The 16,017-nt window shown below is 40.6% G+C and overlaps 1 protein-coding gene across 1 annotated transcript in view; it reads right to left on the bottom strand.

Moving 5' to 3' along the window:
• Positions 1 to 431: 431 nt before the first annotated feature.
• TGFBR3 (transforming growth factor beta receptor 3) overlaps positions 432 to 16,017 on the bottom strand; it is a 108,947-nt gene continuing 93,361 nt past the window's right edge. The window contains exons 15-17 of the mRNA XM_058809047.1: positions 12,478 to 12,513; positions 10,401 to 10,508; positions 432 to 4,291 (exon numbers count right to left, since the gene is read on the bottom strand). Of these exons, the coding sequence (XP_058665030.1) occupies positions 4,173 to 4,291; positions 10,401 to 10,508; positions 12,478 to 12,513 (263 nt within the window). The 3' untranslated portion in view covers positions 432 to 4,172. The remainder of the gene's footprint in view (positions 4,292 to 10,400; positions 10,509 to 12,477; positions 12,514 to 16,017) is intronic.

Raw genomic sequence — 16,017 nt, 5'->3', positions numbered from 1 at the left:
GCAAAACTACCTGCTCCTGCACAGGAAGATCATTCAGTGATGAAAACAGTCTTGCTCACATGTCTCCAGTGTAGCTGCAGTCACAGGTACAACCCAGCAGCACTCTGCTGCTGCAGAGCCATGGGCTTCACTGTGCTCAAGCCAGGCTTTCTGCAGAATTCAAATGAGGCTGTGTCTTGACATGCAACAACTAATTGCCCACAGGATCAGAACTCTGGACTTCAACTTTGAGCAAAAACCAGCAGCATTTAACTAAACATATCTACTGTTTTCTGCAAGAAGCCATGACATTGAGTACTCAAACAAAGCCAATGGATTAAAAGAACTCAGAAGTAGATACACAAAATCAAATCCTGCACACAATTCCCACTGAAATTTATGGGACACGAGGACAGACAAATGAATCATGACATCAGTTATTAATAAATTGATATATACTTTATTATGCACAAGAGACTAAGATGACATGACACTGTGGTTATCAAAACTGTACAATTATGCATTTCCACAAGGCTCTGAAATACTGAATGTAATATGAAATACAAACAGGGTGTTCAGACTGGCCACAGGTTTTAGGAAGTAAATTTCTCCCATTCTTTGATTTGGCATTTGCATCTAAAAGAAATATACTTATTTATGGAAAGTGAGAATATTGTGTTTGGAACTGTCAGGACACGGCAGCGAAGATCTGGTAACGCTGTGAACATCCTGATGAATGACAACAACAGGGTACAACAGGCACCTCACACAAAGGGCTGCCAGCACAACCAACAGTACAGTCTTCTTGTGAAGCATGAGGTAGATATACATAACAGAAATAACATAAAGGAGAGGAATGGTTAGGAAAGAGCAGGGGGAAGGTTACAATCATCAGCATCTACAGACATTTTGCAAAATCCATTTTCATGTGGCAAATGCTACAAAAATAGCCGAACACAGAAAGATCTGATCTCTTGAATCACAAATGTAGAAATGTCCAAAACCAAATAAAGTAAAAGGTTAGAGTTAGTGATTAGACAACACATGACAGAACAAGCAGTCTACTTGGACGTTTAAGTATCCTAATAGCTTTTACAGGCACAAGGTGTCCATTTTAAGCCCAATCCTCCCAATCTTACATAAATTCCTTCGCAGTTGATTGCATCACGCTGAAATTAACACTGACTCCGTCCATGCACACCCCTGCTGGGACAGCAGAGTCTCTCTTCAGGCCCCACAGGGCTCTGCCATGTGAGCCCAGCATGGTGAAACCCCCGGGGCGGAGGTGGGAATCAGCACCTCAGGAGCTGCCACACCACACACAGAGACTGGCAGTGCTGACAAATGGCTGCTGTAAAACCAGAGCTGTGTCAGGCTCTGAGCTGAGGGCAGCTTACTGCAAAGTACTGCGCACTTCTGTTATAAAGTTATTCACTGGGAATGTTTGGGTTTGGTTCTCTCTCTTTATTGAAGCAGAAATGACTCTTCCATCTGCTAAGCAATCATGTGCCATTTTGGTAAACTCCAACAGACAATTAACTCAGTTCTATTAAAACTGCTGAATTAAATAGCTGAGTATACCACGTTCAGTTAATTTAAACTGAATTTCACACACAAGTCAAATCAAATCTTTGACCTTTATATATTTTTGGTTTATCCAATGGTATATATAAATCCGTAAATTATTCTAAAATTAAAGTTTTGATAAAAAGATTGATAATGCAGCATGTTTCTCTCAAAAATATACAATTATCTATTTCACACAGAATTTTTCAACCTGTCCATCCCAACAACCAAATCTAATACTTCCTATGAGAAACTACTTAATAAAATATCTGGGGAAGGAAAGGGTTAAAATGGGGAAAGGAATTTACAAAATATGTAAATTTCACAGTAATTGAAATTAAACATTTCATATAGAGTAACTTACATTTATCTAAAACATTTAAATATATCTTTATACAGAAATTTAATGTAGTAAAATATAGCTATGATTGAAGTTAAAGACTCTAGTCTTCTTTGAAGACATCTTTAAAGACTTTACACATAGAATATGCTTTAACAATACATTCTGCTGAAGGTTAGGCAAAGCGCTTTCTTTTCAACCACACAGGCAGCACATTCATCCTCCCCACGGCTCAGAGCAGAGCCACCCTGCACACCCTTCTGCAGGGGTAACCACACTTTCATGGCACCCTGTCCACATCACCAGGCCTGCAGCATCAAATATCTTTGTATGCGTGACACTGAGACCAGCCCTGGTTCAGAGTCCAGCACGTGCTTCCCATAGTGAGGACAAGGCGTGCAGTTACCCGCTTGCAGAGGGGTTTGCAGGATTGGTAACAGATTTGATTTAAAGTGAGTAACACTCTGCCTGATCCTGGCACTTAAATCTTTGCATATGTTGCACTTGGACTATGCTGGCATCAGCAAGGCACAAGTGTAGAATCAGTAAGAAATCTGCAGCTCAGACTTCAGAGCAGACTATCACTCGAGTGTAATGAAGTCCCTTCCTCTCTTGCAGAGCACAGGTAACCTTCACTACAACTAATGAAAGTTATTAATCTCATTCTTAGAGGAAACCCATGCCCTCTCTTCCTCAAAGAAGGATCAGTAGAACACATTACAAAGTGGCAAGTAACAGTCAAACAATTACATGTTAAAAGTGTCTTTTTCTGCTTTTCATTTTGCATCAATTTGAAGGTGAAGATAAGGCAATGACACTAAAAATAGTGACAATTAGTACCCTTCTTCCATTTCCATATTCTGATACTACTTTGGGACTATCCAATCATAACATTCATACAACAGTTTGGCACAAACAGCTGCACAACTATATTCAGAGAATAGCAAACAATAGGCACTATTGTACATTCCATGTGCTCTCAAACCCATGTCTTATTTCAAAGAGAATTTAGGCTAGCTAAAAGATTAGAACCAAATCAACTTTTTTAGCTCATCTATCTACCGTTATAAACTGAAAAGACAGTTTTTATTTTTTTAATATATATCTATTTATGGATTATATGTTTATGTATAGAAGGAATGCTGTGCTAATTTCCAATTGGTAAAGTAGTTAGGCTGTGTATACCTTGATATAGATCTATTTGCATAAAGACATTGCCATTAAAGGTACACACCCATCTATGTTAGTGCATAAGACCATTCTTTGTTTTAATGTTTGTGTGTGCCTGTTTTTGGTATAGCAGATCAAAAAATCTCTTATAAAAGAGCTTTGGCCCATAAAACAAGAGAGGGAATGTTAGAGTGTGCTCTTTTCCAATTACTAAATCAATGACTATAATAACAAAAATACCTGGAACAAACCTGAAGCTGCAAACACAACAGGAAAGCAAATGAGATGCTGTAGCTGTAAGCTGAAAAAACAAAGATTATTCAAAAGAGGCTAAATGTAGCTGAATAATAAAATGTTATTTACCAAGGAGATCTGACATTGATGCTTTCTTGCTCAGAAAAAGAGAAATCCTTTGACCTAAGTTCACCTCTGTTCTTATCTTATGTAGTGATAGGACAAGGATTAATGGCTTTAAACTGAAATAGGGAGGTTTAGATTAGACCTTAGGAAAAAACTCTTTACTCTGAGGGTGGTGAGGACCTGAACAGGTTGCCCAGAGAAGTTGTGGATATCCCATCTCTAGAAGTATTCAAAGGCACATTGGATGGGGCTTGAGCAACCTGGTCTAGTGGAAAGTGTCCCTGCCCAGGGCAGAGGGTTGGAACTAGATGATCTTTAAGGTCCCTTCCAACCCAAACCATTCTGTGATTCTATGACTGAATTCCCTTAATGAATACCTTGTGTCAATGATAAGGTTCAGGGAAAGGAAAAAATCATATAGACAAAGCAGCATTTTTCCAAACTGGCATAGATTTCACATTGAGGGCCCACAGACCCCTAGAACAGGTTGCAGTACTGTAAAATTAGTAGCTTTGTCACATGTAGCATAACATGCTAACAAGATCCAACAGGCTGTGTTCACTCATGCATTGTGTGCTCATTTACACACTCACACACACAGTGGCTTCCCCAAAAGAAAATCAGTCTTTTTTTTTTCCCCCATAGAAAAATCCCTCCTCATTTTTTCCAGAAACAACCAAACCGATGGTTTCAACGTTCAGAAGCTGCTGTCCGATGTCCCCACAGTCCTGTGCTGCTCCCTGGCTGTGTCCCTGGGTTAGGTGGCACTGCTGCTGGAGCAGGGGGTGCTCTGTGTGCTGCCAATGCTGTGGGCTGCACTGCTGTTCTCGGAGGCTGGCGGTGATGTAGGGACTTGCTGTCTTCCCGCTGTCTCCCCTGAGGGACAGGCAAGAGAAAAAGTGGGGTCAGGAGAAGGGAAACTGAAAATGTTCTCATAGAAAACAACAACCAATTTCTTCCCAGTCCTCCTCTTCTGGTGGTTTGTTTTCCTATGCAATTAACATATTGGGTAACAGACCTTAATTGGAGTATCTCTGAAAATGTTACCAGACTTTGGCACCTCAGCATGGCTGTGCACACGGGGAAAATAACAGCGCTGTTTCCTTGAGCATTTTACAAGCAGTGATGGAAACTGCCAAGATCAACACTGTCTATCTTCTGTTGTCAGCTGTCACTCAAGATGGATCCTATTACACAACTCAGACACTTTACAGCTTTGCTGTTTCCAGGAAAAAAGGCCAGGAAATGTAGGCTTTAGTTTTAATGCCAGTTTATAGAGCGGCATATTTACTAAAAGTGTAGCTCAAAACAATCTTCTTCCATCAGCTGGATACCACATATCCTGAGACATAGCCAGTTTTCTTCATGTAGAAAAACAACAGGCTATCCTGAAAGTTTGACTTGATTTACTCCTAACACAACATGCAGGAAGTTTTCCTATAGTTACACAGTATGTGCAGCACTTAGAACCTGTAGTGAGAGCATGTCTCAACAACCCCTTCGCTATTTATATTGCCGAGTCAAGCACTTGGAGTCTCCTCACACCCTTCTGCACCTGTGGCTGGGATTGAAAGGAAAAATCCAGCTGTCAACTAAGCACGAAAGTAATAATTATGCCATGTAATGCCTCAAAGATCATAATAAGGCCACATAGGAAACCATAACTGTGGCATTTTTAAAGTTACAGTGCTCAAGTCTGTAACCTTAGCAATATTACAAAATAGTCTCTTCAAAACAGATGGCAAGACTTAAGTTTATATAATGTGCACTGTAGCTGCCCCCTCCCTTGAGCTCATCTCCAGCAAGCGAACCTGTGATCTCAGTGCAGCAACAGTCACACTGCTGCTGCCTGAGCTGCAGACCTGCTGTGGCAGCCAGAACCAGCACAGCTGCTTTCCCAGAAAAGCAGCAAGACGGAAATGATTTGTGGAATCATGGGCAGAGCAATTAGGAAAAGTCAGAGGCTAGTACATCTCTTGCTTTGTGAGCTTATGGTGACACAGCTCTCCTGCTCCACATTATCCTATGTTATCCCGAACCTGATGCCATGGGTCAGGTCTGCACACTCCAATTTTTCTTACATGTTCAGGATTTGGTAGAGATCCCACTTCCCAGTAACTGCTTCAGTGACAGGCTGAAGGCCGGAGGCACAGCCTGCATCCAGAGGGTTACAGAGCAAGGACGAGCCAGCTTCCTCCCACAGGAGCTGCTCTGGCACATCCCCATGCCCTGTGTGCTGCTGCCCAGCTGCCAGAGCCCGGCTTCTCGGAAGGGCTGCAGAGGAAATGCGCCTTTAACGCTTTGTGTCTCAGGCCACAAAATGTCCTCCTGCAGGCTGCTCAGTACTCAGAGGCGCTGCAAACAAACAAGGGAGGTCTGAGGATTTCTCACAGCAGAGGTTGCAAGTGCTCTGTGCAATGGAGCCCAGCAGATGTGCTGCTAGCTCAAGCCACAGCCACAGCTGAAGTGCACTTAAAGCCCCACAACACACAGCTCTTTCCTTACACCCCACTGGTTTAGGAATGGGGAGTAAAAAGGGCAGGACAGGACAGAAAAAACAACAAATTAAACTACTAAACCACACTGCTCAGGAGGCCAAATAAACTTTTAAAAAGATGTGAAGATCTTGTTTTTAAATTCAGCATTCGGTCCAGCATTTTACTCTAGCGAGCAGATTTTGAATCTGTTTTTCCCAGTGTAAGAAATAACTATTGTAGCTCATACATGAGCCACGGATTTCTGCTCACAGGCAGCAGGTCAGAATCTACCCCCAGTCATCTACAGAAAAAACAAGTTTCAGCTTTAACTTGCTTTGGAAGTGGCTTCGCAACCCCCCAGAATAAACAGTATCAAATCAAAGTATGTGTCATCGTGCTGCACAGGCTTTCATAAGCCTTGTTTGGATGTTTCTTCCCCTCCCGACTTGCTCCGTTCTCCTCCCGTTGTTTGTGTACATGTTTTCCTTCCTTTTGTACTACAGGATATATTTATAAAGGCAGCGATAAGCAAACTCCCTTTCAGTAAAACTAAACAAGAGACAACCATCAGGGGGCAGCGAGGGGGCCGCAGCGCCGCCGCCCCGCCGCAGAAGCCGCTCGGGAGGGCGGCAGAGGAGGGGCGGCCGCGGGGCTCCCCCGGCAGGGCCCCCGGCCCCCGGCTCCCCTGCAGCTCTGCTGTCACCCGTTCTACAGACCACATGGTTACACAGCTTTGGGCAGCCCCAGCACATCAACACAATCTGCATGCATTTAAACATAATTCATTTATAAGCCAAACACATGCTGCTTTTATGTTATGGTAAAGCGAAAGCGCAGTGCCACGGTCCCCAGCAAGCCCAATGGCTCGCTCTCTTCTCCTGGCTCTTCTGGAAAGTGCCCTCCCTTCTGTCTGGCTTGGAAGGCCCCTTCCTTCCACTGTAATGGCCTCTGCAGCACCTCATTTCTAGAGCACATCAGCAGCTCTGATGCACCACAACCACTTCTTGAACAATTACAAATTCTCTCAATGTTCTCAAGAAAAAAGAAAGTCCAAATCACAGTGATGTTATGAACACACAGCCTAGCAACTACATCTGGACTTGCTGATTTTTCCTGTATTTTACTTCCTCAACACCTAGCTAAACCATAGCAAAGCTTTTTTTAAAAGAGTATTCAAGAAAAGGACGTAAAGAAATGCAAACAATCATTGAAGAAGCATTCTCTGTCTTTTTCATGTAAACAGCTTCATGTATCTCATGTTACTGAACCAAAACTGCTCAGAATGGACACATCTCATCTATTGACAGTAAACAAGCTTTTACCCATCTGAACATGACAACACGCACTTTATTATTCACTCTTAGGAAAGCTGCCAGTTGTACTCCCTGTCCAGGAAGTCTGAATGTTTGCTTTTCTATCTCCATTTGCCAAATATAATTGGTTGCTATGTCAGTTTACTTTAAATCAGATCTCATAAAAAAGGGAGAGAAGTGGGGGAGGAGAGACACTTTTAACTTCTCAGATTTTGGAACACTTTATCCTCTTAATTTGCAGCACAGCCCGAAGAAGGGAAGCGCACTTCCTCAGAGAAGGCAGGGACGGATGTTTTCTGTAACACACTTTACAAGTAACTAATCAGGCTTGTGCCTGTCTCTCCTAAACACACTCAGTGAATCCACTAAGACATGTATTACATTGATACATATTTATATGGTTAAATTATGAAGAGTATCTGCATTCATGCACACTGCAAAACTTCTGCTTCTTTACAAGGCCCCTAAATAAATGAGGTCAATTGTGGCAAATGTCTGGTATTTCCCTTAGTTCTTGGGTGCTCTCCAGGCAGCACCAACACCTTTCGTGCCCTTTAACTGACTAGAGAAAGGATCAAAAGTACTGAGTCTTTTTGCAGACAAGTCAGCTAAAACTCCTCCTCTGTTGTTCTGATATTAGCTTTCCCTCTCTCTTCTTTTACTACCTGTCTATCATAGGACATCTCTATTCCATGTCAAATTGCTTCAGACAATCTAGAATTTTCTAATGCACAGCTGTGATGCTTTGGCAGAAATTTTTCATGATTGAAATTTGCAAAAGCCCTACATGACAAGAATCCTTGCTCAATATCTGGAGATGAAATTCTACCTATTTTGTGGTTCCTTTCTGCTATGACCTGCTTGAGGTTTTAATGCTAATGGCCTATCAAGACAAACAAAAGAGCTCATTCACATAACACCTTCTTTGTTAGCAGCAGAGACACACTAATAAAATTGTATCAGCAAATCTCACTACTGGCAAAAAGGTGGCCTTTTGCTGCATAGCACTACAGCAACAAAAATAACTTATTTCACACATCCCAAGCTGCCATTCTCTACCAGCAGTAGCTTTTATCTGTGCTCTGAGTATCAGCAAAAGAGTGCTCTAGAATGAACTCATATTTTCCAACCTTTCGTCTAAACCATATATTGGAAACTCAGTACTGCTTACAACAAAAGATGCAATTTCAGAACACAATTCAGCAATGCATAAATTCTCTAATGGCAAAAGACAGCCACTTTGTAGATGAAATTTGGATTATCTTTTTTTCTTCCCTTCCTCAAGTCAATAAAAGCCTGCAGCGAGCTCTGAAATGTTTCCACTGCAGCTGGATTATCTTGTCTGCCACAGCAGTTGGCCTCTAAGAGGCTGTGCCTGCCAGAACCTTTGCTGCCTTTGCTGCAAGTTATGCTTTGTAAATACAAGACACTATGCACAGAAAAATTATGTGCACAGGAACATAGGTGCACTTTCGCAATCCTTTGAAAATCTGAACCAGAACACCTCCTAGATAATTTTTATCATTTCTGTGATTCTCTAATCTGGTGAGTTACAGTGTCCCCTTTCTTTCTTATATTCATTTACTACTTTTTGTGTGACCTTTTTCTCCACTTATTTTCATCTCTCAAGCACAAAGCCAGAGCAGCTGCCCTCTGCACTACTTGTATGTGGTCAACATGACTGATGTCCTTCACTAATATAATTCTTTTAATGGGATTGCTCCAAGTTCTACTGTTGCTGAAGGATTTATCATGTTGGCTTCCCACTGTTCCTTGACTACTGACACACAATGTGTCTATAGATGGTTCTGTGTGTGAATACAGATTGAACTTCAACAAATGCAGCAGCAAAAGATATTAATTTAACAGTTAATTTTTTTTTTGTTAATAAAGGATATGGGAATTACTTAACTTCCCACTTACTCACTGAAATAGCACTTACTTTTCTTCCACAATGTTTCAGTACTTATATGAGACAGAATTATACAATTTATACATATTATCACAACCTTTAAATTTTCCATGTTTGCTTCAGTTCCAAACAAGTTTCATACACAGCTGATGCACTGAGAAGTATTAAACTGCTTATACAAAAATTGTTGCACTGCCAACTGGAAAAAATGCCATAGTTTTTATTTCCAAATTAACATAAGCTTCCAGGTCATAATATTTACAGAAGCTGTGACCCAACAGGGCCAGAATTCTCACTCCTAAATAGCTTCCATGAGGTTTCAGACACCAGAAAAAAAACCCTGCGGTGGGCTACAAGCAAATTTCAGTGCTCTAGAGATGCACAGACTTGCAGTAATTGACCTCACATTTTTCCCACCTCCCAGATCTTGGTAGGGTCTCTCATGAGGTCTAAAGTAGAAGTAGCTGAGCGCCCAGAATACTCTAAGGATCCTGAGATACCCCATAACCCACAAGCAGCCAAGGTCACATGCTTGAAATCAAGGCTCCACCAATGTCTACTCCTTGCCTGGGTCATGCAACAGAAAGCTCCCCAAACACCCTCTTCTTCCAGTATTCCATTTTTGCTAATTTAGTTTAGCAGGGGAAAAAATTCTGAGACACTGGAAAATTATCTGAGAGGCTGCACTAATTCAGACACATTCCTAAGTATTTGATTGCACACAATTAAGATTACATGTGACTTCTAGCAATTGAAAATAGTAGTTGAAGAATGAAGGAATAAATAATTGTGGCAAAATTCCATGTAATCAAGGCCCAAGAAAAATTTTCAAGTCTAGTTATACTCAGAATATGTCTGTTCAGATAAAGCATTCTCTTAACCATTTGATTTGACCCATGTCTTGTACACATCAGCCTAATGTAATAACTGTAAAAAAAAAATTCCAAACTAGTATGGGAACCAAAAGGGATCCATTAACTGAAATATTATATAAATTCGAAATACAGGGATATTATTAATAATGACACACAAGCCAGGAATACTCAGCTTTACTCATGTCCCAGGTGAGTTTCCAAGACTTGTGTTTAAAATTATTTAAGCAAATTTTAAACCATAACACGTAACATCTCCCTTTAGGGAAGGGCGGGTATCATTGGGCTGATGTGCAATAGAGGCTGATGGGAGGAGCTGCTGGAAAGCTCCTGAGTAAGAAGAGAGAGCAAGGCAGTGAAAGAGGCCAGGATGAGCCGTGGTGGCTCCCTCCCGTGCAGGGGCCGCGGTACCTGTGCGCGAGTAGATGAACCAGAGTGCTCCGGTCAGCAGGGCTCCGATGACGAACGCCGCGAAGGCGATGCCCACCACGGTCAGCGTGTCCAGCCCATACAGCACCGCTGCTCAGGGAAACACACACACAGGCACTGCTTATTTCACAGGCAGAAATCCCACAGAAATTCACCCCCACGCTCACATGGAAGAGTTTTTTGAAATTTCATAGTTGACTAAGCACTGCTTTGAGAAACAGACTGGCAGATTTGCATCAAGGAAATGAAAGTGATGCTTTCAGAGTGGCTTCAGTCCAACCAACTTTTCCACATCACAAAGTAAAACTCCAGCTCAGCACACCCAAGTCTGGAAAATGTTGCAAAAATTAAGCATTTTTTGTTGGCTGTTAATAACTTGCTTTCAATTAAGTATTCATTTATCTTTAAAGTGTGTTTTAAAAAGGCTGAAATGTTTGGCAAAAATGTTTTTCATTTAAATGGCCTAACATTCAACAAACTTTCCCCTACATCTCCTCAAGTTCAGTCTGAAATCTAGGTGGAGAACGGAACTGCTGTTAAGAGGAAAGAGATGCCAGCAAAAAGTCAGCAAAAACATAAATAGAAACAATTGTTTTTCACATTTGGCAATGCTTTCAATAACTGAAATTAATTCCAGATCACAAAAATAGAAGCACACACACGCACGTAAATCACTTTCTAGGGGAGAGGCCCTTTTGTAGAACCATTTCAAGGGTAACAGCATTTGGTTTCTGGAGGTATTGTCCTCCAGTGTTAATCATCCAAACAGAAACATTTTTGGCCTCTGTGTTTTTATTTTTGATAATTAGAAATACTAAAAAATTTAATAATCATTCTGCAATCTTTTAGGGAAATTTCTTCTTAAAAAAATGATTTCTAGTTTTAGTATTTTTAATATCTCCCAGTGCAGAAAATTGCTTAGTCCAAGGAATAACATTTTACTGACTATGCTGGCCAGGAAATGAGCTGACTGGATCTTAGTAGGATCCTTCAGTGGAATTTTCAGTTCTCAGGACACAACCAACACCCTCACTTTACTCATCCTGCATCCAGCAGATGCCCCTAAAGACATCCCTCATCCTCTTTTGACAAAAGGCTTCTCCAGCAGCTCCTGTTGGCAAGGGCCTTCAGGACCCATTCCCGGGTATTTGTGACCTGGTTTGCATATACAACACCTCACAGACAGTGTCTAAGAAGGTTTTTCTTTCATTTTTTTCTATGAGACTGTTTCTGGTTCCTTCGGCTACTTCTAGTCATTCAAATGCAAATATAAAAGACTATAATCAACAGTTTTTTCCACCAGGCACCAGTCAGTGTCCTCTCCTCTTAGGAGGAAACACAGTGGAGAGAAGAAAATTGCATGGAGAAGTGGCAGAAGCATAATTGCTCACCACCTTTGCTATTTCAAACAAGTTAAGCCTTGAAGACACAGGGACAGGAGCAGAAGAAAAACCTTCTTTGCACTTTCTCTTTAAATCTCCCTTTTCTCCATTCATTCTTGCTTTTGGCTACACATAATCTGCACCTTCCTGTTTATTTTCTTCCAGTGCTGCTTCTCTCCTCTTCTGGGTCACTAATGAACCCTGATTCATTCACTACACCAAGATAACACGGAAACCAAAGAAATGAATCCATATCAAGGCAGTGATCTCATCGAAGCATGGCCTGTACGTGCTGGTGCTGGAGCACGTGGGGCTGTGGTGCAGGACAGGAGTGAGGCTCAAACAAGACACAGGTAGGGCACAGAAGCTCTGAGGGATGGCACTGCTGCTCTAACTCTGCTCTTGGGAAGCAGGGGCCTCAGCAGAGGGGGGAGATACACACCAACTCATGAACTTGCTAGGGCTGAGACTCTCAGTGGTGTTTCTCCAAACCTGATTTTCACATACACAAAAGGTCACAGTCCTCCCCTGAACACGGATGGGAACCTCTCAATCAACAATACAGCCAGAATTCTGTTCTGTCTCTCAGAAAGCTTGAAGAGAATTTTCTTAACTTATCAAATGCTTTGTAGACAAACGAGTAAAGATGAAAAGAGATTGTTTTAAGAGTTACTTACGTGGCTGTTTCACGTTTGGCTTTGGAAGGGACGGATCTAATTTAAAACAAAGAAAATGCACAAAACATTAATCAGATAGAGTTCCACATGCAGCCTACAAACTATGCAGGTTCTGATCTGACAGATCATGAACAGTAATTTTTACAAACCATGAATTTCAAGAAAAGCAGACCAAATTCAGTAATATCACTCATCTCAGAAGAATTCTTTTCATATATTAATTATTCCTCAAGGGACTGTATCTACAGTATAGTTCATGCACTGTATATTTTGCTGGCAAATACACTGCAACCTTTCCCAAATCAGATGTCATCAGGCATGACCCACAGTAACTCTGGTTACCCCTCTGTGGAACTCCTAAAGTTCACAGATTGTGAAGGAACAAAGATTGTGTTAAGGTGATTACATTCATCTGACCACTCACTAATCATGACATACCAGCACACTGAATCACACACTCACACAAAAGCACATACTCATTAAAGAATAGTGAGTTTTATAGCACAATACATACTGCTTTGTCCAAATTGCATGAAAATGTGTTGATTCACTCTTTTTTCTGAGTCCGACATAGTATTCTGTCTTGGAAGTTCTAAGTTGTGTGGATTTGGTGGTTTGTTTTTTTTGGGGGGGTTTTTTTGGGTTTTTTTTTTTTTTTTTTTTTTTTTTTTTTTTTTTTGTGGGTTTGTTTTTTTTTTTTTTTTTTTTGGTTTTTTTTTGTTTGTTTGATTTTCCTTTTTGTTGTTTTTTCCAAGGGGGAGGGGGAAGTTAAAAATTTATATATAAGAAATAGAAGTTCATAGGTATTGTTCAAAGATCAAAGATATTACTTTAGACAAGAATATCAAATATCATCATCCTAGTGATAAAGATATCACCCCATAACAGAAAGAGACAAGTAAATGTTTAAAAAATGAAGAATTTCCCCTCCTTTTTCTTAACTGCCCTCTCTTATCTTTCTCCAAGAATGCCACTTCAAGCAGAAGAGCTAGAGATTCTGGCTTCAGACCCAGGGACCTGTTTGGTTAGCTGCAGCTTGATTCTGGATTGCCCAGCAACTCAGGGATTTCATTTATATTCTGACATATCTGAGTGTGATGAGTGCAACAGATATAGAAAGATTTGATAAGACTGTATTTCAGTACTTGGTTTTGTATCTTCAGCAACTGGAAAAAAATAGTTTAACTCATTTCACTGCAAACATAACAGCCCAAGAATACTGAAAAGAAATATATTCATTTATTTAAAGTGTTCTTAAATAAGACTATGCTTCTAACTTCTAAAACCCAGGTGGCAGCACCAAACTTCCAGCAACATCCTTTAGACCATTAGGCCCTGAGAGACATGTGCCTACAAAACCCAAAAAGCATTTTATCCTTAAACTGTGTTATTGTGCCTTGTTCTAACACATGAGTATCTCTTGCAGATCCCTTTTGGCAGATGGTCCAAAACAGGTGGAACAGTAGCAGGAAACAGATGAGGACATAGAGGGTGTGTGGGGTAGTATATGCACAAATAATCTGGCAAGTTATCAAGTGCTCATAACAGCAAAAATACAACTGAATGTAATATCTGCAAGGAAGGCTGGACTGAAACTGTAAAGTACAAACATGGGTAAGGGCACTGTCAGATTGTCCAAACACTCCACTGGCATATCCCAAGTGCCAAGAAAATGCCTTCTGAGCTGAGGGGAAAATGAATTTTCCATGCTATTTCTATCACTGGCCTCTCCACAGAGAAAATGAAATCAGCTAATGATAAGCTGGGTAGCTCATTATCAATTCTCTTCAGACATCCAGTTCTAAAATGTATTTTATTGTGATTTGCTCAGAGCAACTCAGTGAGAATCTACAAAAACCATCTAATTTAAAAACAAGGGCTGCCAGCCTTTAGAATTATCAACATTTCCTATACCTTTGTAGGATAGAGGCACTTGTTAATTATCCTTTTGACCTTCTTTCTATGACCTGTCTGGTTTTGGTGTAGAAATAATAATTTAAAGTTTCCACACTTCGCAAAAATCTGAACAACGCTGGTAGATTATTTCAACAGAACATGTATTTCCTAGCATATAAATGGCCATCCATGTGCCTTTCATGGGAGTGGGACAGAGCATGGGGAAATGCAGGAATACAAAGGGAATTGTGTATGTGGCATGGAGTTAGGTTTTAATCACCTCCACTGGGATCTACTGCAAATTCTCATTCAGATATAGCATTGTGATTTCTAATACAGGCAATGGCAGTTACAAGCTTGTCTGAATAAAAACAATCACCTTTGCAATGACCAGTTTGTTCTGACTTTTGAAATGTCAAGCCCATGACTTTCACATGTGGCTTGATAAGGAGAACCCAGGGGCAGTACCTCACATAGAGTGGTTTGAAATAGTAAAAGCTGGTTCTGTTTACATCAAAGAAAATTTACCTCTGGGAGGTAAATTCTCCTGTTCATTAATGTGATATAATTTCTTCTCCAAATCTTATGTTCACATATTGGCCAACAATGGCATTTGGCTTTAAGAAAGGGGTTTTGATTCACTGCAGAACTGCATACCAACAAAGCTACATTGTTCATGTGCCACTTTGTATTTTGTCTGAAAGCTGGGATATGCTGGGGAGATTTCCACCAAGAGTCCTACAATTACACCAAATCACCCACAATGCAACAAAATACTCTATCACACTGTTGTCCTGTAAGTAATCTTTATAAATTTAGCTTGTCTTTGCACACTGAGACCTTGTGCCTCTGACAAAGACAACATTCTGAGTGGAGCCTGAGATGGGAGCTGTGCACAATGCTCCACACATCACAAGGACAAGAGAGCTGAAGTACGAGTCTGTTTAGTGAAAGACGAATTTCAGTTGCAGGATTTACTCATTCCCAATAGAAAATCTACTGAAATAATATGAGAGCTGAGCAAAATGGGAGTCCAGAATCAGGCCCAAAGTATAGTTTTAATGGTAACAGCAACAGATCAAATACTTGACTTGAAGTCATACTGGATTTGGTCTGTATTAAAAATTTTGTTAAAAACCCTCCGAACTAAATATGAGCTGACTTGCAGAGTTAGACAGAAACAGTTGTTGTCTATGTCCCCTAGCAATGCTGTATTTGAACTTTAAATTGTTCAAAGACTAACAGCATGCACTGTAAAACAGAGATTAAATGACTCCTGATCACCACACTTTTGATGCTCCCTGAAAAGCATTCCAGAGGTCAAACAGCCTTTGGACACCACTGGAAGATTTTGATGTGTATGGGAAGCCACTGAAGCTTCTTATGAAACGTCAATGCAAATACAAAAAGAAAAGATAAATGAACATATTTTCTTCCAGGACTGCTCCAAAACATGACTGATGCTCTTGTCAGAGTGATCTACTAAGAAAAACTTATTAATTAAATGAAACTGAGAACAGTTCTTACTTCTCATCACTCACAGGGCATATTCTTAAACTAGAATAAGGTCCCATCATGCTGTTTTGCATTATCTCATAATGCCAACCTTCAGCCTCTCCAACTCCTTCAACCAGTTACTAACCA

Source organism: Ammospiza caudacuta, chromosome 7 (assembly GCF_027887145.1).
Source record: "Ammospiza caudacuta isolate bAmmCau1 chromosome 7, bAmmCau1.pri, whole genome shotgun sequence".
Taxonomy (NCBI): domain Eukaryota; kingdom Metazoa; phylum Chordata; class Aves; order Passeriformes; family Passerellidae; genus Ammospiza; species Ammospiza caudacuta.
The sequence above is the reverse complement of the archived record's forward strand: the minus strand, read 5'-3'. Positions and strand labels throughout refer to the sequence as shown.